This window comes from Zygotorulaspora mrakii, chromosome 6 (genome assembly GCF_013402915.1).
Source record: "Zygotorulaspora mrakii chromosome 6, complete sequence".
In the NCBI taxonomy this organism is placed as follows: Eukaryota; Fungi; Ascomycota; class Saccharomycetes; order Saccharomycetales; family Saccharomycetaceae; genus Zygotorulaspora; species Zygotorulaspora mrakii.
Genome location: NC_050724.1, coordinates 1,163,797 through 1,187,219, shown reverse-complemented (window position 1 = coordinate 1,187,219; position 23,423 = coordinate 1,163,797). Strand labels below are relative to the sequence as shown.

General features: G+C 42.0%; 11 protein-coding genes across 11 annotated transcripts; 4 read left to right on the top strand and 7 right to left on the bottom strand.

The window, feature by feature from the left end:
- Positions 1-467: 467 nt before the first annotated feature.
- Positions 468-3,572, top strand: UBP7 (ubiquitin-specific protease UBP7; the record flags this gene model as incomplete). Its single annotated transcript, XM_037289931.1, has 1 exon — positions 468-3,572. The coding sequence occupies one exon, from the start codon at positions 468-470 to the stop codon at positions 3,570-3,572; it is 3,105 nt and encodes a 1,034-aa protein (XP_037145826.1).
- A 362-nt stretch (positions 3,573-3,934) lies between these two features.
- On the bottom strand, positions 3,935-5,875 carry GUT2 (glycerol-3-phosphate dehydrogenase; the record flags this gene model as incomplete). Its single annotated transcript, XM_037289930.1, has 1 exon — positions 3,935-5,875. One exon carries the CDS (start codon positions 5,873-5,875, stop codon positions 3,935-3,937), a length of 1,941 nt encoding a protein of 646 aa, XP_037145825.1.
- Positions 5,876-6,313: 438 nt separating this feature from the next.
- Positions 6,314-6,817, bottom strand: HG535_0F06110 (uncharacterized protein; the record flags this gene model as incomplete). Its single annotated transcript, XM_037289929.1, has 1 exon — positions 6,314-6,817. One exon carries the CDS (start codon positions 6,815-6,817, stop codon positions 6,314-6,316), a length of 504 nt encoding a protein of 167 aa, XP_037145824.1.
- Positions 6,818-6,942: 125 nt separating this feature from the next.
- IMP21 (Imp21p) lies at positions 6,943-8,157 on the bottom strand (the record flags this gene model as incomplete). The annotated part of the gene is made up of 1 exon (XM_037289928.1): positions 6,943-8,157. One exon carries the CDS (start codon positions 8,155-8,157, stop codon positions 6,943-6,945), a length of 1,215 nt encoding a protein of 404 aa, XP_037145823.1.
- A 744-nt stretch (positions 8,158-8,901) lies between these two features.
- Positions 8,902-10,164, top strand: RRD1 (peptidylprolyl isomerase RRD1; the record flags this gene model as incomplete). Its single annotated transcript, XM_037289927.1, has 1 exon — positions 8,902-10,164. The coding sequence occupies one exon, from the start codon at positions 8,902-8,904 to the stop codon at positions 10,162-10,164; it is 1,263 nt and encodes a 420-aa protein (XP_037145822.1).
- A 220-nt stretch (positions 10,165-10,384) lies between these two features.
- PCK1 (phosphoenolpyruvate carboxykinase PCK1) lies at positions 10,385-12,031 on the bottom strand (the record flags this gene model as incomplete). The annotated part of the gene is made up of 1 exon (XM_037289926.1): positions 10,385-12,031. The coding sequence occupies one exon, from the start codon at positions 12,029-12,031 to the stop codon at positions 10,385-10,387; it is 1,647 nt and encodes a 548-aa protein (XP_037145821.1).
- A 2,313-nt stretch (positions 12,032-14,344) lies between these two features.
- Positions 14,345-15,073, top strand: HG535_0F06070 (uncharacterized protein; the record flags this gene model as incomplete). The annotated part of the gene is made up of 1 exon (XM_037289925.1): positions 14,345-15,073. One exon carries the CDS (start codon positions 14,345-14,347, stop codon positions 15,071-15,073), a length of 729 nt encoding a protein of 242 aa, XP_037145820.1.
- Positions 15,074-15,078: 5 nt separating this feature from the next.
- Positions 15,079-18,801, bottom strand: HG535_0F06060 (PIN domain-containing protein; the record flags this gene model as incomplete). The annotated part of the gene is made up of 1 exon (XM_037289924.1): positions 15,079-18,801. One exon carries the CDS (start codon positions 18,799-18,801, stop codon positions 15,079-15,081), a length of 3,723 nt encoding a protein of 1,240 aa, XP_037145819.1.
- A 1,010-nt stretch (positions 18,802-19,811) lies between these two features.
- On the bottom strand, positions 19,812-20,140 carry PCC1 (chromatin DNA-binding EKC/KEOPS complex subunit PCC1; the record flags this gene model as incomplete). The annotated part of the gene is made up of 2 exons (XM_037289923.1): positions 19,812-20,040; positions 20,121-20,140. 2 exons carry the CDS (start codon positions 20,138-20,140, stop codon positions 19,812-19,814), a joined length of 249 nt encoding a protein of 82 aa, XP_037145818.1.
- A 201-nt stretch (positions 20,141-20,341) lies between these two features.
- HG535_0F06040 (uncharacterized protein) lies at positions 20,342-21,493 on the top strand (the record flags this gene model as incomplete). Its single annotated transcript, XM_037289922.1, has 1 exon — positions 20,342-21,493. The coding sequence occupies one exon, from the start codon at positions 20,342-20,344 to the stop codon at positions 21,491-21,493; it is 1,152 nt and encodes a 383-aa protein (XP_037145817.1).
- A 4-nt stretch (positions 21,494-21,497) lies between these two features.
- On the bottom strand, positions 21,498-23,204 carry MCM10 (Mcm10p; the record flags this gene model as incomplete). The annotated part of the gene is made up of 1 exon (XM_037289921.1): positions 21,498-23,204. One exon carries the CDS (start codon positions 23,202-23,204, stop codon positions 21,498-21,500), a length of 1,707 nt encoding a protein of 568 aa, XP_037145816.1.
- Positions 23,205-23,423: the final 219 nt, after the last annotated feature.

Genomic DNA, 23,423 nt, shown 5'->3' with positions numbered 1-23,423 from the left:
TCTACCAGCAAGTGGATGACACTTGACGAAATAAAACTTGTTCCACCTTCGTTGTCATGTCCTTAATCTTCAGTATTTCACGCTCATCGCTTGAAATTGTTCGTCCCATCGCTGCAATTCCTCGCATCAGAAGATTTTCGAGTGTCGCTGCAAACGGTTGTCCGAGAGTGGAAGGCGCATGCTTGCAATGTCCGGTGATAGAGGGAATTGATCAAGGGACAATGAATAATGCAGAAGATCAGGAAAAAGTTAATAATACTAATCAATAAGATATTATGATTTAGAGACGGTAGTGGAAATATCAAGGAGGAGAGGAACTTTCAGCTCACTTAAATTTTGTTTACCCAGAACGAATCACCTCAAAAGTATTACGGTGTCCCAGAAATCGGTACTTCAAAGGCTACGAGTCAGCTCGAGCGCTTGTACTGCATATTTCCAATCGTCAGATTGGTCTAACTGAGGACGTAATGTCGTCGAAACAGGATAATGAATTGTCGTTTACGCCGGAGTACTCTAGTCAGCTACTGCGATGTATTGAAGGTGTTTACGATGAGGATATCAAGCATTATTACACCCATTTGAAACTGGAAAAGCTGATAGATCTGCTTGAACATACTGAATATTTGTTCGAGTCATACACAAAGTTTTTGCATGATCGAAAGGATCAGGACGCTCTTACAGTGTTTATCATTGGGTGCTTTTATTTGTACCTTATAATGCCTCAGTCTATTCAGTTCCAAACAAGGAATAAGTCCTACAGCATATACAATGAATTGAAGAAAATGTACGAGAATCAAGTAAACATGACGAACGTGCTACTTATGGTGAAGGATGAAGTAGATTCGATTCTAGAAGGAAATGCCCGAGAGTTGAATGAAGTTGAACGAAGAATAACAAGAAAAAGGGCATATTCAGTACCGGATCAGCATTTAGCAGCACACCTTACAAACTTGGCTCTTACTGAACAGGCTCCCCCATTACCAGATACATCTGCTGGTACAGTAAATGATACGGGAGAGGAGTCTTATAGTGGCAAGAGTTGGAACTCTTCGTACATCGAGGATAACGAAGATTCTCCTGTGTGGACAGCTCCGTCACTCGAGCCCAATGACCAGCTGAAATTGGCCCTAGACACAAATGTGGTTTATCCGAGTGAATTCGGGGACGCACCAGCAAATGTTGTTGATCTGGTGAAAGTGTCAACTCTAAAAAATAATCCAAAAGTTTCTGGCAGAGGAAGACAGGGTAGCATGCCAATAAAGCAAACTGTTTATCCCATCTATGAGGATAGATCACTTGGAAGTAAAATTGAAGAGCACGGACCTGTAGTAGAAAATAATATATGGGAGTCCAACGTGGATAGATTGAACACGCACAGAAAGGATTCTTATCATTCCGTTTACATGTTTGACGAGGATTTGGAAGCTGACAATCCACTGCATGTGTCTTCTAATGGATATATTGATAACTTACAGAGACTGCAGAAGCAAAGTATTATCACCGCACCAGAGCTCTTCTCCATTTTATCTAGCCCTGAGCAGCGCTCCAGACTTTTATTAATAGATTTGAGAATATCGAAGCGATCTAGGGTGAACCACATAGTCGCGCCAAATACCATAAAGATAGACCCAAAGAACTTATGGGACCCACCTACGAAAGTTCCTCTTTCTGATCCGAGTGCTTTAGACAATCTCATACCTGACCGAATTTTTACAGAAAGATCATCATTCGATTATATTGTGTACTATACCGATATGAAAACCTACATGAATACGGGATATGATTACCTATTCACCTTATTTTACTTATTAACTACATCACAAAACGTTACTCTAAAAACTTCACCTACTTACCTGCTTGGCGGTTGGGAGAAGTGGAAGAAAGTTCTTAATAAATATTCGTCAGAATATAACATTAACATGGATGATTACATGTATCGACCATACGGGGAAGCACAGAACAACCACCTTGCATCAGCTCATAAACAGGTCCCTGCACCACCCTCATGGAACCCCCCTGAGGTGCCGATGCGTATAAGAAAACGTCCACCACCACCTCCACCTATAAGCAATCCCAATACTACCAATGTGCCACCCCCTGTCCCTCCAAAGATTAGCATAGAGCAGTCTGTCACTCCCCAGGTTGGAGAGACCATAGCGGATGTTGCAGAAGCCCTTCACGTTGCAAAACCGGCAAGTGATACGCTCCACACCAGACCTGATCGCCACAATATATCTCAAGAAAGAGCCACAAAACTTGAGAGAAGTTTTTCAATTCCAACAATCGAAAAGAGTCCAAATACTTATGTAGCACTGTCGATTACAGGTTTAAGGAATTTAGGTAACACATGTTACATTAACAGCATGTTGCAGTGTTTGTTTGCTACTCCTTTGTTCAGAGATATGTTTTTGTCATCTAAGTATGAGAATTTTTTCAACCCCAAGTTTAAAAATGAACCGAGGCTTTCGAAATCTTTCAATGATCTCTTCAAGAAAATGTATATTAATGGTGGTTGCTCAGTTGTCCCAACGGCATTTTTAAAAAATGTAAATTATTTGAGACCCGATATGAGAATACCAGATGATCAACAGGATACACAAGAATTCTTAATGGTGGTTTTAGATCGACTTCACGATGAACTTTCAAATCAAGTTGAGGTGGCAGGAGAGTACCCTGATTTGCTTTTATACGATGAAAATAAACTGGAGGTCAAAAATGATGAATATCGAAATTGGTTTGAGAAGACAGTTATTGGTAACGGACTTTCACCCATTGACCATATTTTTCAGGGCCAAATGGAAAATGTTTTGGACTGTCAAAGATGTGGAAATACTTCACAAAGCTACTCTACATTCTACATTCTGTCTTTAGCAATACCAAAGCCATCCACTTCAACCTTTTCCAGGTCAAAAAGAGTGAAGCTTGAAGATTGTATCAACCTATTTACGAGTGACGAAGTCTTATCAGGCGAGAATGCATGGGACTGTCCAAAATGTGGCTCAAGCATTAATGATCATGGTCATCTAGAATCCAAAAAATCCAAAAAGAAAAAGTGGGCCGAATTGCCTAATAGCGGCCACTCTAAAAGTAAATTTTTCTCTCTCAATTCTAAAAGTTCTCGATCGAAATCACCTTTTGGTAGATTTACACCAAAAAGTACCAGCGAAAATTGGAAATCGAAAAAGCTTTTAACTGTGAAAACAATGAATTTTATAACACTACCACCGGTTTTGGTTATTCATTTATCCCGTTTCTACTATGATTTAACTAAGAAAAATAATACTATTATCACGTATCCACTGGTTTTAAACATAGTTCCAAAGAATAATCAAGTTGTCAAATACCGATTGTATGCCGTTGTAAATCATTCTGGTAATTTGATAAGCGGTCATTATACATCTTTAGTCAACAAAGACCCAAGGCATAATCTACACAAAGATGGTCAAAAATGGTATTATTTTGATGATGAAGTGGTAAAAGAAGAAAGAAACCATGGAAATCTTGATGAGGGAATCATTAAGGTATCAAGTAGTGATGTTTATGTCATATTTTATGAACGTATTAATACTTGAAATACTGACTTGCAAAAGAAACAGTATGGCAAATAAATACACTTCAAACACTTGACTTGCATACTTTTCGGATATTATTACATAACAAAAAAAATACAATAACTCATACATAAATTCTTACGGGTAGAATGGATGCAATGGAATGAATATAGACAATCGCGGAAATAAAAAGGTAGCATTAGAAATTTAATAGTATCAGAATGAAGGAAATTAAAAAATGTGTTTATGATTTGACTTATTTTGTTTCTTGAACTTTTTTTTTCGGAAGTTCATTTTTTTTTTTTTGGTTCTTTTGCTGGCATTATAAGTCATTCTAAGTAATTCTAAGTCATTACTGACTGTCATTGATATGCATAAAGTATTTAAACACCAAATGTCTTAATAAATTCGGTAGCTTCAGAAATTTCTGATTTTCTTCTTTTGGAATCCCAATTCAATTCATCTCCCATTATATTAACAGTACCTTCGACGGCATTTAAAGCTTGCCTAGCATCTAAGAATGCAAATCTCGTTCTTCTCATTAAGAAATCTAATGCAGTTCGTGCATACTCATATTTCATGGAGTACTTTAATTCTCCGACAGTAAATGGATAACGAAATGAGTCAAAGTTGATATCTGAGACTGAAATATTTTCTTTTCCACCAAATGCAACTGGTAATTGATACTTTTCATCTTCTTTGAACATTTCGCAAATTAAAGGTGCTCGTGTACCATAATTCTCTGCTAAATGCTGTGACATAATCTGAGATAAATGGTACTTTTGTGCCAATAAAGCAGGTAAATTTGGATCCCAATGTTCTGCACCTGCTAATTTTAATTTTCTTGTTATGCAAGGTTTAACATGGAATTTTCCAACTTTAACAACTTCATTGATAGTTTCCTCTGCCATTTCTCTATATGTCGTCCATTTACCACCTGCAATAGTAACCATTCCGTTATCTGTAGTAAAAACAAGATGTGATCTAACTAAACCTTGAGTTGATCCTCCCGATTTTCCTTTTGTCTTCCTTGGATCAAGAACGAGTGGTCTGATACCTGCCCAAGCACTTAGAACATCATCTCTTTTAACAGGAAATTTGATATAGTGCTGTAACTCTTTCAATATATCCTGGATGTCAGCTTCCGTTGCTGTTGGATTTTCTGGAATCTGTTTCATTGGTATATCTGTAGTACCTGCAAGCACTTTACCTTGCCATGGCAGAAAGAACATCACTCTTCCATCAGAAGTTTTAACATCTAATAAACCCATTGTCTTCGGACAATAAAATGATGGTAAAACAATATGAACACCCGAAGAAGGTACTACCATGTGAGGATTTGATACTGCCACTTTAGTTGCAACGGTTGCATTGGGATTTTCCTTCAATGGATCAGGTAAACCGTCAGGGTTCTTATCCATTTGCAAAAAACGATCGCTGAATGGACCTGTGGCATTTACAGTAACCTTTGCCTTCACCTTGAAAATTTCGCCAGATTCGCGATTCATGACTAGTGCACCACTAACTTTTCCATTTTTTTCATCTTTAATCAATTTTTTGACTTCCATATAATTTAGCACTGTTGCACCGTTTTCAACAGCCGTGATTGCCAGTGCTGCGTTCATCCTTGAATCGTTGAATGAACCATCATGGTACACCAAACCTGCCTTCAATTTAGACGGATCAAGCATAGGTGCAATGTCTGCAGCTTGGCCCCTGCTTAGAAGGTAAGAGCTTTTCAAATTTTGCGAGCCTGCGAATAAATCGTACATTTTACAACCGACATAATAATACGGGATTTGCCAGTAGTTGTAAACCGGAATCATGATAGGCAAAATTTTACATAGATGCGGAGCCGTATTCAACATGTGTCCTCTTTCGTTCAGCGCTTCAATAACCAGATCCAATTGCGCCTTCGATAGCTCCCAAAAAGCCTTCTCAAGGTACCTCACACCACCATGCGCCATCTTTGTGGATTTTGAAGATGTCCCCGAAGCAAAATCGTTCATCTCCACCAGTGCCACATTGAGACCTCTTGTGGAGGCATCGACGGCGCAACCGGTACCGGTTGCGCCGCCGCCAATGATCAAAACATCGAACTCATCTGTCTTCGACAGCTTGGAGAGCAAATCTGTCCTGGTGGGCAACGAAATGTTCGGACGCTCCACCAACGACGACACAGAAACGTCGTTCCACACCCCGTCAAACTGGCTCTCGCGCTTGCTGTTGTTGTAGCACTGCAAGCCCAAGTACCCTGCACCCGCCGAAACGGCCCCTAGGGCTGCCATCCTGGGCAATATCGATCTCCCGGAACGCGCAAACATCTCTGTCCTGGCTCTTGCTATATCTATCTGTTTCCTTTCAATATGCGACGAATACTATCCCCACCACAACACAGTCCAGCAGATACGCAAGCTTGTCGAGAACTGTTGTCTTCTTAAATACCTTTTAAAAAGTGGGGGGGCAAGAATCTAGCTTTGGGGCAAGAATCCACGGAGTCACTCAATGACGAAAATTCTCTATTTTCCCTTTTTCTTTCCTTCCCCAGGGGAAACCCACGTCTGACTGTTCACCGCTGCCTTGCTGCCTGGCCTGTTGACTGCCCGACCTGCTTCCTGACAAACGCCCTGAGCGCTGACTCTTCTTATCGATCTCACCAATTAGAGCACTCAGAGCTCTGCTAGGCACTAACGGAACTGTTGGTGCAAGGCAGTGATCTATGGGCCTTTTTCGAACGTTTTTGCGTCGCTAGTTCCGGTCTGTTAGATGACCTGTTTACTATGAATAGCCGCGAACCCCCTGCCTGGCCTGCGGTCCAGGGATGCCTCATTCTGTCGTGCAAGGGGATCTCCAGCACCGGTCAGCAGATAGAGAAGAGCCAGGATGGGAGCAAACCCAAGCAGCCCGGACGAGCGCAGTTTTTTTGCGGAGGGTCCCGGTTTTTTGCGGTCGAATGGGAAAGTTGCGCCGGCGGGAGTCAGAAGCAAACCGAACGGTGCGGGGTGCGTGGAAGCGGAGCAGCAGAAACAGAGGGGCATTGAGAGGACAAAAGGACGAAAGGAGGCGTCGAAGACGCAGCGTGGAGGGGCAGGAAGGAAAACAGCTAGAACGGAGAAGAGCAACAGGGGACCCGGGCGGGTAACCACTGAACTTCTGTTACCCGCCCTGGAGACGGCGACACAAAAGCGAAACCGGCGACACAAAAGCGAAATTAGTGACACTGGCGGCAAACTGCGATTTACGCCCGTTGGAGTGCTTGCTCTCATATAGTTGTATGGTGTGTATAAATTAGTTTCATATATTATAAAAAGGTAACAGCGGTCGTGATTGGTATCGTAATCGATGCGCGACTCGCGGGCTTCGGTGCTTGTCTTGGCGCGCTCGTCTTGGTTCACTCGGATATGCCCTTTTTCTTGGATCGTTTGAGTTTCTTGCGGATTACCAAGGTTGGCACGGAGCAGACAAAGTTTTGCAATGTCGAGAGTATCATCGACAGCGAGCAGCATAGTGCGACGGGCTTTAGGCCGAAAATCATCTCGGTTAACAGATGTTTGGGGTACGGGTGCTGCAACGACAGCACAACGACATCCAGGTCGTCGATGACAGCGCTTACGCAGTCAAACATGTGCATTACGCTTGATCTCAGCTTGATGACGTTTGACTGTATCTTGATCTTGGCTTCGTCGCCGTACCTGCTGTTGTCGCAGTTGAGAAGATACAGAGTGTCGCCGTTTCCAATGACGGATCCCATCACGTATGTGAGTGCGTACTGCGACTCCGAGCTCAGATCTGCAAATAGAATGTAGGAGTGGGAGTCTTCGTCCGATGCGCCCTTGCCCTTTGTTAGTACCTGCATGGATTTGATGTAGTCTTGCGATAAAGTTTCTGTAGTGACTCCCTCGGTTTCCTTGCCCGCGATTGAGGCGTCGTATTTCCGTATCCAGGCCTTGCTCGACTCCAGAACCTCGTTCAGACTGATCACAAAATTGGGCAGTACTTTCATGCCCAAATCGTAGTGGAACTCCTTGTCGATATCATAATCGTTTTCAACGTCTAGAACTTGTTCTTCGTCAGAACAGTCGTCATCATCATTTTCAACTCCAAGGCTGTCTTCGTCTTCGTCTTCATCTTCGTCTTCGTCGTCCTCGTTACTGTCTTCACTTTCCTCGTTGGCTTCTCTGCTTCCAGCCTTGTTCTTGCGTGCGTTTTTCGATACCAGTTTCAACCTCATCGAGGGATCGCGCCTGAGAACCGTCCACTTGAGAAACTCTTCGTCTTTTATCCTGACAGACGCGCAAGATCTTGATCTCGATCTGCTGACGGATCTGAGGACCCCGTTGTTGCTATTTTGTCTTAAAAATTTTGTGCGGCTTCGACCTCTTTCCAGTTGGTCTGCATCAAACTGTACACCAGTGGATCCTGCAGCAGACCCCGCAACAGCAGCAGCATGTCTACTTTGATTCTCACACTCCGTAGGTCGGTCTGTAGCAGCTATTCCGCTGCTAGTCGTGGGCGATAATTCACGATCGCCATGGGAATGGTGTAATGGCGACTGGTCCCCATCAGGACTCGTCAAGAGAATGCTTTTGTGACCGATGCCGCTCATGGATTTCAATTACAGCTTTGTAAATCTTCCTCGTTTTTGGTCTTCTTTCTCCTGATAGCTCTTGAAGATATTGTTCATTTGCGTGTGATTGATTTTTAGGCTACCCCTGCTCTGCCCTGCGCCTGAACGGCTCGCCAAAAAAGAGACAAAGTGCTGAGCCGAAAAGATGCCGGATAAAGATAATCAAGCGTACTTTCGAGACTCGACAGGGTTCAAGAGAAGCAAGGGACCTGGTTTCTCATATAATATTGTGCGCCGGGCTCAGTTTCGACGTTCATAACTGAGGACATCAGATGAGTAAAAGTTTCAAAGGGGTGCAGCTGGCTTGTGACGATGAATGCACGCGAATCAATTAATATGACCCCCCCTGCTGTAGTAATATAGTTCTCTCCGAGTAATTGTCAACACTAATTACTCACATTGAACCATGATTACTGTCAATGGAATGCACTCAGCGACTGTCGATATTCACAGAATCTCATTCTTATATGTGTATTGTTTAGCACCTTCTTGCTCTTGCGTGGTTTTTTAAATAGAAAACTGAAACCGAATCAGTGACAACTGGTCATATCAAGGACTGTAGACTTTATCTTGTATAGTTGTTTCTCGACGCTAAGTTGCCTGGCAACGTTTTTGTTTTTCTTTTGAATTGGGCTTATACCTGGTTTAAATTTCATAACTTCGTACCTCCTGAAGGTTCATCTTTATCAAGCATAATTAACTCACCCTGCTGGACGAACACAGATGGCTGCACAAATGTCAAAACAGCCTGCACTTGATGTGGGCACCACCAAGTTCACTGCCCCAGTTAAGAAAATCTTTGATAGCCAGGGAACGTATGATTTTCAATCATCATTGGCGATTTCACGATTAAACTTCTTCTTACGAAAATATGTCCAAATGGTGAAGAAACAAAAAATATGTCATGATCCATCAAATGTGCCAGCGGTTAATTCATTCGTACAACTTCTATCGTCTCTTTCAGCACTTATTGATCAGACACCCCCTCTAGCGGGACCTAGAAGGTATGGTAATTTGGCATGCAGAGATTGGCATTCTAAAGTAGACTCAAGTCTCTCTAAACTACTGGAAGATTTACTACCACAGAATGATCAAAGATGTATTGTTGAATTGAAGTATTACCTGGGAAACAGTTTCGGATCCTCAACCAGATTAGACTACGGTACGGGTCATGAATTATCATTTTTAGCTGTAATTGGTGCATTAGATATGCTGGGGTTTTGGACGGAAAATATCACAGGTCAAGATATTCTGCTGATATTTGATACATATTACAAATTGGTAAGGAGATTAATTTTGACTTATACACTTGAGCCTGCGGGCTCTCATGGAGTTTGGGGTTTAGATGACCACTTCCATTTAGCATATATATTGGGTAGCTCCCAATGGAGTAACGACCCCAAGACTCCGATATCGCCTCGAGATATAACCAATGTGGATTTGGTTCAGGGCTATGCTGATAGTAACCTATACTGCCAAGCAATAAATTTCATCTATAAGGTTAAATCTGGACCATTTTCTGAGCACTCTTCCATGCTGTATGATATAGCCACAACTGTGCATACATGGTCAAAAGTTCAGTCGGGTTTATTGAAAATGTATGCTGTCGAAGTGTTGAACAAATTTCCGGTAGTACAACACTTTTGGTTCGGAACTGGCTTCTATCCATGGATTGATATCAAAAGTGGTAAAGAGTTACCTGTTTATGAAAATTCAACAGAAATAGAGCGCGAAGAGGAATTGAGAACGACGCAAGGGCCCACCATATCTTTAGCTAATGCACCCCCAATCACTTCCGCTACGTATCACCTTCCACCGGGTAGTGGCCATACAGGTAGTAGATTACCCGTAGTAAACGCCATCCCTTCGAAATCGAGCATGAGACCCACGATGGGTCCCCCTACGTCGAGATTGTTTTCAAATAGATCGAACACGGCTTCACCAACCCTTTATCAAAGCCCCAAAGGCGATGAAACAGCACATTAGGATTTTTCAACTCACAGGAATCACAAAACATTCTTTGTAAAATGTTTCAGTAAGACAGTTGTGACTTTTTAGTTTATGTCCGTCTGATCTTCGTGATATTTGAAATGAAAGAATTCAAAGGATTCCTCTCTTAAAAACGAAAAGTGTGGGTTGAGCATACGTAGTTCCTAATTTAGTTTAAACAATATAAATGAAGAAAAGTGGATTTTAAAGATATGTATCATATTTTTGGTCCAGCCTCTAAAACTGTTGCAGTGGCCTTGTCCTCATAAATTTTGAAATTCTCAATAAATTTTCTACCTAAATTTGTGACTGCTGCTTTGTATTTGGCTTCACCGTCGACCCAATTTTTTGAAGGGTTCAGTAGTCCTGAAGGGACGCCCTTAACCTTTTTCGGAACTTGCAGATTGAACACCGGTAAACTCTCATACGATTCCGTTGCAAGAGTTCCATCATGAATGGCATCTAGAATTGCTCTTGTATGTTTCAATGGGCACCTATTGCCACCGGAACTGTAAGAGGAACCGGTCCATCCGGTATTAATGAGCCAAGCATTAGCACGGTGCTCGGACATTTTGGCAGCCAACATAGTAGCATATTTAATTGGATGCAGTGCCAAGAATGGCTGCCCGAAACATGAAGAAAATGTGGCCTCCGGCTGTGAAATACCTTGTTCTGTACCAGCCATCTTAGATGTGTACCCCGAAATGAAATGATACATAACTTGTTCCGGAGATAATTTTGAAACTGGCGGCAAAACCCCCGAAGCATCACAAGTTAATAGGACCAAGTTTTGTGGATGTGAATCAACCAAGCAGGGTATTTTTGCACTTGGAATATAATCAATTGGATAAGCGCACCTTGTATTTTCTGTTATAGAGCAATTGTTGTAATCAACCACACGTGTCTTTGGGTCGTAAACAACATTCTCAAGAATTGCTCCATATTTGATAGCACTATAAATTTCAGGTTCTTTTTCTTTGGTCAATCCCATACATTTGGCATAGCAACCACCTTCAATGTTGAAAATACCATGATTTGACCAACAGTGCTCGTCGTCACCAATCAATTTACGGTTGGGATCTGCTGACAATGTTGTCTTACCTGTGCCGCTTAACCCAAAGAACAGTGTGACATCATTTTTTTCAATTCCTTCATTAGCTGAAGAGTGTAGAGTGAGAACGTTGTGATGCACCGGCATCAGATAGAACATCACGGTAAAAATTCCCTTCTTCATCTCACCAGCATATTCTGTACCCAGTATGATCATTTCCATTGCTTTGAAATTGATTTCAATTGTAGTCTTGGAGGTCATACCCTCGGTTTGCATATTTGCAGGAAACTGGCCAGCGTTCCAAATGGTGAAATCTGGCTCACCAAAATGTGCCAGCTCTTCCTCAGTTGGTTTGATTAACATATTTGTCATGAATGTAGCGTGGTACGCTCTCGCACAAACGACACGAACTTTAATCCTGTAACGCGGATCCCAACCTGCAAATGCATCAACGATATACAAATGATCCCTGGTCCGCAAGTAGTCGGCTGCCCGTTCACGGTTGATCGACCAAGTCTTTTCGGAACAAGGTGTGTTCACTGGGCCCCACCAGATCTCATCCTTCGAAGTAGGCTCTTCGATAATACGCTTGTCACGAGGCGATCTGCCGGTTTTTTCGCCCGAGTAGGCAATCAACGCACCTGTAGATGAAATTGCCGTTTTTCTTTCCTTCAAAGCGTCCTCATACAAGATGGCTGCTGGCGCATTGCGTCTAATAGTGATGACCTCATCGCTGAGACTGAGCTCTTCTCTGATCTTTTGCTCAACCTGAGTGGAATCAGTAATTGGTCTGTTAAGTTTTGATGGTGACATCTTCTGCGTGTATAATGTTGCGTATTGCCTCTCTTGAACTGGGCGTTTATTCTGTACAACTCGATACCTTGCTACTTCCCCACTAAAAAGAATGAGAAGTGCCACACCAAAACAATCCCTCCCATCATGCTGGCTTATATATACCTTTTCACCGGCGATGTATCACAAGATCCCAAGCTTAAACAGTCTGCTTATTGAAGGGTCCGTTGTCCCCCGTTGTCCCCCGTTGTCATTTCGTCGTTCTCCAGTAGTACAGTGACCAAACCGATGTGTACCCGGGATGCCTGCAATCGTTTCGGTATCAGTGATGCGATTGATCGTCATATTCTTCTAGATAGTCTTGTGATCCTGTTGAAACAGCTAGCAGCTGTTTCGGCAATTTTCGGGACCTTGTGCCTCGGCGGCTCAAGCTCATGGCCCCGGTGCCGGAGTTTTGCCTTTCTGGCACAAAAAACTGCATTCGACCATTTTTTTGATGCGGGGGGGCCAAAGGAGCAATGAAAAAAATGAGAAGTGCCCATTCGACCGGGGCCGTCCCGAGGTACATTTGAAAAACTGAAAGTGGTACTGTCGTCATGCTGCAATAGCGCTGCTGCATTGTAAACAACACACTCGGACCTGTTAGGCGATCGATTGCTTGTTGTAATGGTTCGACATGTTTCCTTTGGAGAGCTTTGGAGCACTTAAGAGGGCGACTTCACAATGGCGGATCCAAAAGGCGCAACTACGTGTGTTAGTTCTCACACTATTCGAAGCTCTGAGTTCTGCGCTGCTGATTGCACTCGCACATAATTCAGCTGACTTTGAAGCATCGCGAATTGTCGGCGTTTCGCTTTCTCGTGCATGCCCTTGTTGTAAAAATAGCGATTTGTTTTTAGGGCGGCAACGACTCATCAACGTCTCGGTACCTGGTTCAATAACACGGAACCTCTCACAATTCAATCAGACTCCGCGGTTGGTGCTCCCTTCTCTCTTGTTGCGGTCTACTGGGCTTGCTGCGGAAGGCTTTATCCGTTGCGTAAGAACATGTGACCAGAGTGAAAGTTCTTCGCAGATCCGTGCTATATCGGGCTTGCATCTTTTTTGATGACCATGATACTGCTGTATACTGCGTTCGACTTCTGCCGACAGGCCCTGCTCGAAAAATTGGCCCAAGCTGAATATACTCTGATTGCGTATACCCATGAGAACACATCTTTCATCTCTGAAGTAGATGTGGTTTGAAGAACGGAGGTGGACTCTTGCAAGCGCTTCGTCGGTAGAAAGTCAGGTCAACGCGACCTTCGTTGGGAGTCGGCTTTTTTAGCCGCCGAGGTTTGGATCCCATTTTTCCGACGATAAAACAGCACCGCCTGTCATACGTTAGCTCGAACCCTTTTTCCTAGTCTTTTTGAGTATCAAAGCTCTTATTGACAGCGAATTCTTCTTCAATTGCTTGCAACCTCAACAGCATGTGGGCAGCGCCCGATATAAAGAGGAGAAAGGTATTCTTTCCGCTAAAAATATTAGTTACATGAGAAAAAGTGGCAGATCGAACCATACATTAGGAGGGCACCAGTGTCGCTACGGTCTTTAGACGAGCCTTGGTATCGGAAACATCTGCTGTATTGACTAAAACTCAAAGGAAGAATTCGAGACAAACAAATTCTTTATCCAAGAGTTTCTAGCGGTTTCTGCGCAGCCCTGAAGTGTTTAATTGCGCAAAATTAGATGCAGACAGTTTTAAGTAGAGTATTGAACCTATTTGTTGGCAAAGAAAGACTGGCTGTTGCTGTAAAAAAACTGGCAGGAATCAATTGAACTTGCATTCGAAACGGCTAGCCATTTGTATGGCAATGCGGTGCTACTGATTGTTGAAAAAGGAACATATTTTCCCATGATCATCAGTAATATATGGATATAAGCTATCTTGGCGAGAGGTGTGCCTAGCCGCCTACTTTTCGGTTACTAAACGGTACACGTTGGATACCTTTTGAGGCAAAAACAGGAGATTTAGTACTCATAACAGTAAAATATGATTTCAACCATTAGGCAGATTACGAGAAAAGTGCTTAAACGAGAAACATTCAAAATGGGATGCCCTAAGAAACTATGTAATCAGGCGAACTATTGCCGTTGCTTTGTTTATAAATGTTTATTTTGCTTTTTCATGTAAATAATCAGAAAGCTGTGTTCAGAAAAAAAACATTTAAGTAAGGGAAAAGCTGGGAAAAGCTGGGAAAAGCTGCGAGAAGACGCGTACGTAACAGCTGCCGTGACTCTCAATCTGGGCGGCTAATTCAGATAGCAGTATTACAATATTCTTGATATCGTATGCCGATGTCAGCTCAGGGACCGCGCAAGCGCGGATTCTCAATCTATCAGGATAATCATAGCGATAACGTTACCAGCTCAAGCTCGAGAAATAAATTGCGACCTTTACGAGAAAAAAATTGCAACATCTCATCATTACTTAGTGCATCCAAGAGTATGAAATCAGAAGTAAGTAAAAGTCACAATCCTTCAAAGAGGGCTAATACACCACTTTTATCCGCATTCCCTCGAGAGATCAAGTTGCTGCCTTCAAGAATTACTGAGAAAGAGCCAAATAAAAACAAGGTACACCTGAGTACTTTTCTTAGTGATTATGCAGTCGTAAAGCACCTCAAAGAATCTAACCATTTGGACCCAAAGGAAAGGCCATATCACGTGCGACATATTCCTCAGATATTGAATACGAGTGCAAATGATCCGTCATCTTTGGTTACGGCACTTTCAGTAGCATTATCCAATCTCAGTACCAGGCTTCAGGTTTCTAAATTAGATAAGCAGTTCAATGAGTTGATTGAAGTGGATCAATTGAGTTTATTATCTCCGCACGAAATTAAGGTCAGAACGAAACAATCGGACGATGAAGATTCAATGTTGCTTATACTGCATAGTATGGAACCTTTGCGAGAATCAAATTTAGCAAGATTTTTGAAATCAAGATTGGCTGTAAATTCAGAATGCTATTTAAAAATATGCAATATTACATGGTGTTTATGTTGGAAATTCTTTTAATTTATTTATTTCTTCCAACCAATCGCGTTGCAGACTGAGAACACAAATCTTGTAGTAAACGTAGCAATTCCCTGATTCAATGCTTTCTTACGCATACTTGCATCATCTGTGACCAATACAACATGTTTAAGACTTTGTGAGTTCTCCGTCTTGCAGCCCTCGCGTACCTTCATTTCTTTGAATTTATCTTGTGCCTTGATGACGGCCTCGATGACAAATTCGTCGACATGCGATCTCCACGTAATTTGTTCTTCAAATTCCAGATGTTCCTCGATATGCGTTGCAACATTACCAGTGAACCTCAAAGGCAAAATTCGTTGTTCATTGTACAATTGTCTAACAGTAATGATTGCTCTCGTTGCTGCCTCAACTACATTTTCATCCTTTGATTTTCTCAGAAACCTAAGCTCTTGAAATGTGGTTAAGCAAATGGCGAATTTTAGGGCCTCTCTTGTAGCCAACTTATATACATGACCGAAATGCCTTAGCCATGATGTCGCGTCAAGAACAAAATACGTTTCCTTCTGATTCATCTCACACGAGGGGTCCACAACTCGAAATTCGTCTCTCGAATAAAATTTGTTTGTGGTAGGGTCCATGCATTCGTTGAATAAGTGCTCCTCATTTAAAACTGAAACTCCTTCTGGTACTTCAGAGTTATTTGTGTCACAATTAATATTTGTGGCGCTGGTACTGCTCACTTTCTGTGAATTAACTTTTACCGACGAATCGTTTAGAACAGAAGTATAGAATGATCCACTGATAAACTCCCCGCTTTTGTCATATGAGCTGAAAGTAGGGTATAATTTCTTGTAGCCCGTATACTCAAAGAAGCTTTCATTTTTAGCGACACTTAGCATCGGCGTTGCGCTGTAATCCGTATTCACGGCATCAGCAACCTCAAATATGTTAACTGCATTTCTAAGGGCCGATGACAAGCTATCGTCACTATTCAGAGAAGATTCTTTGTTTAATTTGAAGGAAAATGATTTTATCACATTATCACACGGAAGAGATTCCCTTCTAGATGACACGGGAGCTGTAAAGCTTAACGAAAGTCTGGAGTCAAACCTTTGCGCGAACTCTTTGAATAAAAATATTACTCTACAAGACCGTTTCCAAAAGTTCTCACCCGATTCATCGTTTTCATCAAATCCTATTCCATCAATTGGTGTGTCTAAGAATTTGTAATCTTTAATTCCAACGCTTTCGTAACCATCAACCTCAGTTTGGCCTTTGCTGTGTATAACATCGAACCAAAGGGTGCCCCAGCATTTCCAAACTTCTGGTAACTCCTCGTTATTATTGAAGTAGTCCAAAAGATCGTCTAAGCTCATTCGCGAGTATTGTGAGCAAAGTCTATTGATTATCGATGTTTGATAGTTGCTATCTAACATGAATGCAAGTAGCATGTTAAGGAAATTAACAATTGTGTTCCATGGGAAAATTCGATTCATGAAGTCAATCCAAAACTGACGGCTATATTCATCTTGAATTTCCTCAATTTTTAAGAAAACAGAGATAACAAAATATGTCCAAGGGAGTAGATGCGGCAAAGCTATTACCATAGGACCTTGAAGGAATTTCTGAAGTACGAGCATGCCACACTTAAGACTTGTCATGTTGATATAATTTAACGATTCATTCCAGATTTCGATAGATGATGGGAATAAATTTTGATATTTTAAAGAGTCGATATTTTCAAAGAATTCGTTTGGTGAAGAATCCCACAGGGAGGGGTCTGGATCTTCGTCATCAATAGCCATCGAACTAGATGTTTCGATCGAGGAAGGGGCTTTTGTTTTTCGTTTTTCCTTCTTATCCTTTCGCTCTTTTAAATATTTAGGTAAACCAAAGAGAAGAGCAAATGGATTTTTAGGTTCACCAAATCCAACCAATTGTAAAATATGCGACTCAGAAAATACAGGTGCATGTCTGAAAAAGTACTTCAATTGATCTGAGTTTTGTTGGAACATATTTTTAGTACAGAAAATATTATTATCAGTGGAATCTATTCCAAATTTATCCCTGAAATATACCAAAACAACCTGTTGTAGATCTAGGCTTTCCGCGAAACTAGGCAATAACATAACTTCACTATGTTTCAAGTATTCAATTATTTGAGTGTTTCTATGATTTCCACCATTTCTTTCCACGAACGCCCTTTGATATATATTATCGATGACCAATTGCATGTACTGCTGTGAAGGTATGAAAGTATCTTGACAGAAAACACTTTTACCAAGGTTTACGAAAGCTTCCAAAGTATTTTGTTGAACTGTTGACATGTGATAATACAATTTACCATGGCTATAACTAAATTTCATTGCCTCCATATACCAATGTTCTGCACTAAGCTTCCAATCTATGAAACCGGAGGGATAAAGAGCAATAGCCATTCGTGACAAATCTCCGAGTCTTTGAAGCCAAGGAATTGCATATTTTGACGGTATATCAGATAACATGTTGGATATCGAAATGAATACATGCGTAATAAATTGACAACAAACCTCTGGATCCATAAAATTGGAAAAGTTTTTCAGAACATCAAGAAACGTTATCGTACCATAAACCCACAGTCTTCTTTCTATTCTATAAATCTCCACGATTTCCTGACCAATTGCTAAATCTTGTTCTGATTGTGACGGTAAAAGCGCCGTCGTGATGAAAGTAACGTAATTGTTAATAAGATCAGAATTGATTCTATAAATGGTCCACAAATTTTTCAACTCAGTTGTTTGTGACGTTGTAAGCTGAGAACATCGCTCCTGCAACTCAATTTCTTGCTTCACGATTATTTTATAAATATCTTGTAATTTTTGAACGAGTGTTTGACTGGACTTTTTCACGGGCACTCCCGATGATGGAATGCTATTACCGCTATTGTCGTTTCCGTTTCCGTTACCATTACCATGATTATTATCATTACTATTATCATTACTTCTATTCCCATTGCCATCATTGAGGCCATTACCATGTGTGTTTCCACCGGTATTGGTATATGCATTGCTATCGTTGATATTGCCTTCGCCGTTCAGCGAATTATGATTATTTTGAAGCGAATCATTCATGGTAGCATCCCTTGATTCTCCACTATCGTTATTGTCCAGAGTTTCAGTCGTGTTATTATTCATATTGCCATTTCCTGTTCCAACGCTTTTATTCCCATTACCATCGCGTCGAATGGATTCAATGGATTCTTCGTTTAATTTCCTCGTCCCCATTCCTGATAAGGGCTGAAATTGACGGCTGCTTCGATTGCTGTTCCCGTTGTTATCCGATAAGCCTCTTGAATTTTTCAATTGTGAAAAAGAGTAGGGGGACTGCGGAGCTCCAGTAATGTATGACATAGGCACCTGAGGGTCATCCCAAGCTTTCTTCACGAAACTTTGTCTTCGAGACATATCAAATTTTGACGGCGTCTTGGGTGTTGCTATGTGATTCTTCATACTGTCCTCAGTCTCCGTTTCATTCACACCGTCTTCAAAGATCAGGTTGTCCAAAAATTCCGAATTCTTCACAGTGCACTCTGGCCGTGCTGATCGTCTCTTGATGTAATTTGACCCAATGTAGCTGTACGGATTGGAGCTCTGTCTCTTTAGGCGTGCGGCAGGACTCGAAGATATCCTGGAATCTACCAACCCGTCTCTGCCATTGTTAGATATCTGCGGATTATTCGGGCTAGCTTCCACCAGTCTTCCCGATGTATGATTAAATGCCTGAAGCATGCTATGCAGCTTTATTGATATGTCGGTCCCAGCGAGGGATGAAATCGAAAATAAAGAAAGAAGGGGAAAAAATATGCGATATTGGCGTCTCTAGTTCGCCTTGAATGTATCAGGTGCGGCCCGATGAAATAAAATGCAACAACGGGGCTCCAGAAGGGCTGGCAACAGCCGCAAAGTCTAGACAGAAAAACGGATCCGCTCCCGTCTAGCTCACTTGACGTTACTCACCTCGACAAAAAGATGGACCTATACGTGTGTGACCCACTCTCTCTGAATCCTGCAAGCCACCTCTCGATATACTGGCTATGATGCACCCAACACAGTCGATGGTTTCAACAATGGTCTCACAAATGTATGCAGATTCCTCCGCAACTGTCTCTCCCTGTAAAGCCAAACACGGAACGACACTCTCTCTCGACAACCAAATATCTGTCGGATCAGAATTCTACAGCTCTATGTTGTACTGATATGTATCCAATTAATCAAACCCTGATCTTCACTTCTCAGTCTCTCAGTCTCTCAGTCTATCAATCTATCAGTCTTGATCCCCTTCACTCCTTGCTCTGTCGTTGTCAACTCTTGCTCTCTTTTCAATCAACTAGGCTTTACCCAATGACTGCCAATGATGCCCCGCCCCAGCTTGATGCCCAAGATCACAACCAACTCACCACTAGCGGCGGGAATTTGAGATTTTCCCCTTTACCTCCACGTCCGAAATGATTTCACACCAGGGGGCTCTCGGGAGGTGGGCTTACGGTAAATAATTTTTTGGCGGTGGAGCGGCAAATTGTGGAAATCGAGCAATTTACGGCATGGAAGAGGCCTGGAGGGAACTGTCCGCAAAATGAAAAGATGTTGTCCGGGATGGGGAGGGGGACTTCCGACGTTGGAAGACTGTCCGAGGTCATGTGAGATGCACATGATATTCACGTGGGCTCCATCGTTACGTCAGTTACAATCTACACAGATACGTATTTATATAGGTAAGGATGCGTGGGTAATACGGACGGTTAGGAAAGCTCGTCCATGGCTTCAACCACGGTCTTGACACTGTTGATGACACTACTGACGCCTACTCGCAGCACGCGGTCGTCTATGCTCCGGAATTTTACCTCAAGAACGCTGCCGTTCGAGACGTAGTCGACTTCAAAGTCGTCTGGCCTGAGGATTGGGTCTGGCTTGAGCACTTTGACGGCTATTTGAGCCTGTTGCGGGGTCTCGAATGGTATTTGCAGGTCTCTGGGGATGGTCATGCGCGATGCGGTGTTGTTAGTAAAACGGCGATACGACTGGGTACAGGGTGCGCGAGGCTCACATACAATGAATGTTCTAACGCCATCGGTATGGATTGCTTCATGGGCTGAGACGATGCGGGTCTGGCAGGGTCCGATAGTGGCTTGGTGTGTGGTCGCTTTCTCTCTTTGATCGAGCTTCTTGAGCGAAGCTCAGCAGCGTCAGAGCTTTCGCGCGCACAAGAGATGATATTGTGTAGGGGCAATACGAAGTTGTCGATAAGCGTCGCAACTGGCAGCTCGGTGGTATGTCAGGAGAGACAGTTTACACTGGGCATCTGGTGACTGTTAATGGGGAGGATATTTCAGTCAGGTCGAGTAGAAATGGCTCCTGCTACTCATCGTTCGAACTTCTTAGGGCGAAGACGTCGGATTCCAGCGAACTCAGACTTACTGCGCCTCAGAATCTGATCGTGATCGACTCCATCAAATCTGGCAAAGGCCGCACCCTCGACAATGACTTTTATTCCATCGTGGTCAAGCCGGTCCTGGATATGATAGGTTATGAACACACTGTCATCAAAACCAAGTCACATGACACGGTGTCACAAATAGCCAAAGAGTTAAACGTCAATGAATCTCACACTGTCATTTTCATTTCAGGAGATACAAGCATCAGTGAGTTTCTGAACAATCTCAGCACTAAATCTGTTTTCAATTCCGAGCAAGGGAAAGCCGAACTATGCATTCTACCCCTACCAATGGGTACTGGGAACGCCTGGGCCAGCTCACTCTCGCATGTCGATCCAGTGCAGTCATTCGGTAAATATATACGCGGATCGTTAACTTTGGAAAGCTTCCCCCTTTATAGAGCAGTATTCCCAGATGACTATTCAATTGTCTTCTTTATCATTTTCTCTCTGGGGTTCCATGCAAATATGTTGCATGCCTGTGAAAATCCGGAGCTCAAAAAAATGGGCACTGAACGGTTCAGAAGAGCAGCAGAGACTATTTTGCAAAACTACAATTTGGATCATAGTATCACAGTTGAGCATTCAGTCGGTACATATGCTTACTTTGCATTAATCAATACTCCAAATCTGGAGCTCGAGTACAGACCGTCACCTTTGTCAGATGCGCTGAAATCAGAACTACATTTACTTGGGTACTCTAGTAACCTAAATACTAAAAAGTTAACAGCAAAAATTATGCAAGGCTATCAAAATAAACTTGGTGATTACATTCAAGAGGACAAAAATGTTACTTATAGATCGTTTAAATCTAATTTCGATATAATTTTGAACTATCCGAAGGATTCGCCACGACACAAATTTGAAATTTGTTGCGATGGAACACTAATAAACCTCTTGGAGCACCAAAGGGATGATATTTACAACAAAATTCATTTTGAATTTTTGCGCCACTATTCCGATTTTTCCCTCCGAGTTTTTCATCGATAAGCATTTAGCCTATGATCTCCAAATCGCTATCCGAGTCACTTGAAGTTTTGGAGGACTGTTTACCAAAATGTTCGTGCCATACCTGATCTCTGTGATGTTTCTTCTCCAGCAGTATTTCTCGTGAAGGCTTCAAGCTCACGCTTTTCTTTTTTACCTTCAATAAATCTGTGACCGCTATTTGTTTCCCGCTTTCTTTGTGATTTTCCAATCTTCCACTACCCTGTTTTAGTATGGCTGCCATTTTTCCATGGGTTGGATCAAATCCAACACTTTGGATTAAACCACTCTGCAATGTACTTTCGGTAGCTCGAAGAACACTCTCTGAATTTTTGTCTGCTGTGCCAAAGTAAAAATCCTTGCTTAATAAACCTTTTAGTTTTTTGTCAATTAGTAGCGATTTTTTTCCGTCTTGAATCTTTCTTCTTTTACTATCCAAATTATTCAATAAGTCAGGGTTTTGAAATTTCTCGCTGAAAAATGCCTTCGCTGCATTTGTATTGCTGAAATGATAACCTTTAGTACTACTTTGCTCATTGTGATTACTGATTCCTCGGTTCGACCAACTAGGCATAACCTTAAATGTATTTTTTGATCGTGAAGATTTATCTCGATAAAGTGAAGGTTGAGCATCGACTTTAATTGGTGCTCCAAGAGCATGTGTACCACTCAATTCTACCCTCTTCGCATTCGTAGTTCTAAATTTGGTCTCCTTATGATAGTCACAGCACTTTTCTTTTGCTTTGTTGATAGGCGCTCCGCAGGGTTTGTTCTTGGTTCTATCAAAAACAGGGCACCAGCCGAGATCTCGACTGGCGCCAATCTCTAATATACAAGGAAAATTGTGAGAAATTCGAAGATTAAAAGATTTAATATATCCACCTTTCCCGGAGGGACGCCATGGTAAAATTTCAGGATTGAGGACCGCAACCAAATCACCTACTCGTAAATTGTAATATCTCTCAACATTTGCTTTCCCAAAAATAAATACATCTAGATTGAATTGAAAGTCTGTGAGAGTAAATTTGAAGAATTTTTTAGGTTTATCGCCAGTTGTAAACTTGACTTCTCCTCTGGCACTCAGAATCCCAACAGTAACCCAATTAGAATACTGAGGTTCGGTGAACTTAGGAGGCTTGACCTTCGCAAAAAGCTTACCTAATCGTAGGATCTTTACTTCATATAAAGCTTCTTTTAAATTCTCTCTCGGTATATACCTTTGTTTCAGCCAAAGACTTGAATATTCGTCTTGCTCATCAACCGGTTCACTTTTCGACTTTTGTTTACCGTCGACGCCAGCGAAAGAGTGAACCCGAGAGCTCAATAATACCTGTCGCTGGTGTAATTCCTTCTGTTCTTCCCTTTTAGCATTTCGGTATCTTTGCACAAAATAAGGTGAGCTATTTGAAGGGAGTTGTTGGTCATTTTGGACCTTCGACTCGTTCACGTTCTGTACTTCGATTTTAGGTTGAATTGTCAAACCAGCCTTTTGGGGTTCCTGTTTTCGTTTCTTTGGCGAACTTTCGATCTGAATCTCTTGAAAGTTGGGATCTGCTACTCTTACCACCCTTTTCTTCTGCTGTAATCTTCTTAAGAGATCTTTTTTTTGTCTTTCGATCTCATCAATCTGTTTAGCAAGTTCCACCGCTTCTTCCCCATCTGATGACAAATTGTTAAACTTGTCGCTTGCCAAAATCTCCCTGGGGTCATCCATTTAGTCCAACACTCCTAAGACATTGTTCGTGTTCTATTCTGCAGATGTTTTCTTGTATTTGACGTTCAACTGTCGTGTACAAGATCTGTGTGATACGCGCTAGGCTAGAGACCCACATGAATCAATAAGCAAAAAATAAAATCGCTATTATCATTAAGCAAGAGGAGTCCATGCTGTATACACTAAAAAGAAATTTGCTGCTTTAAAGAATACAATACA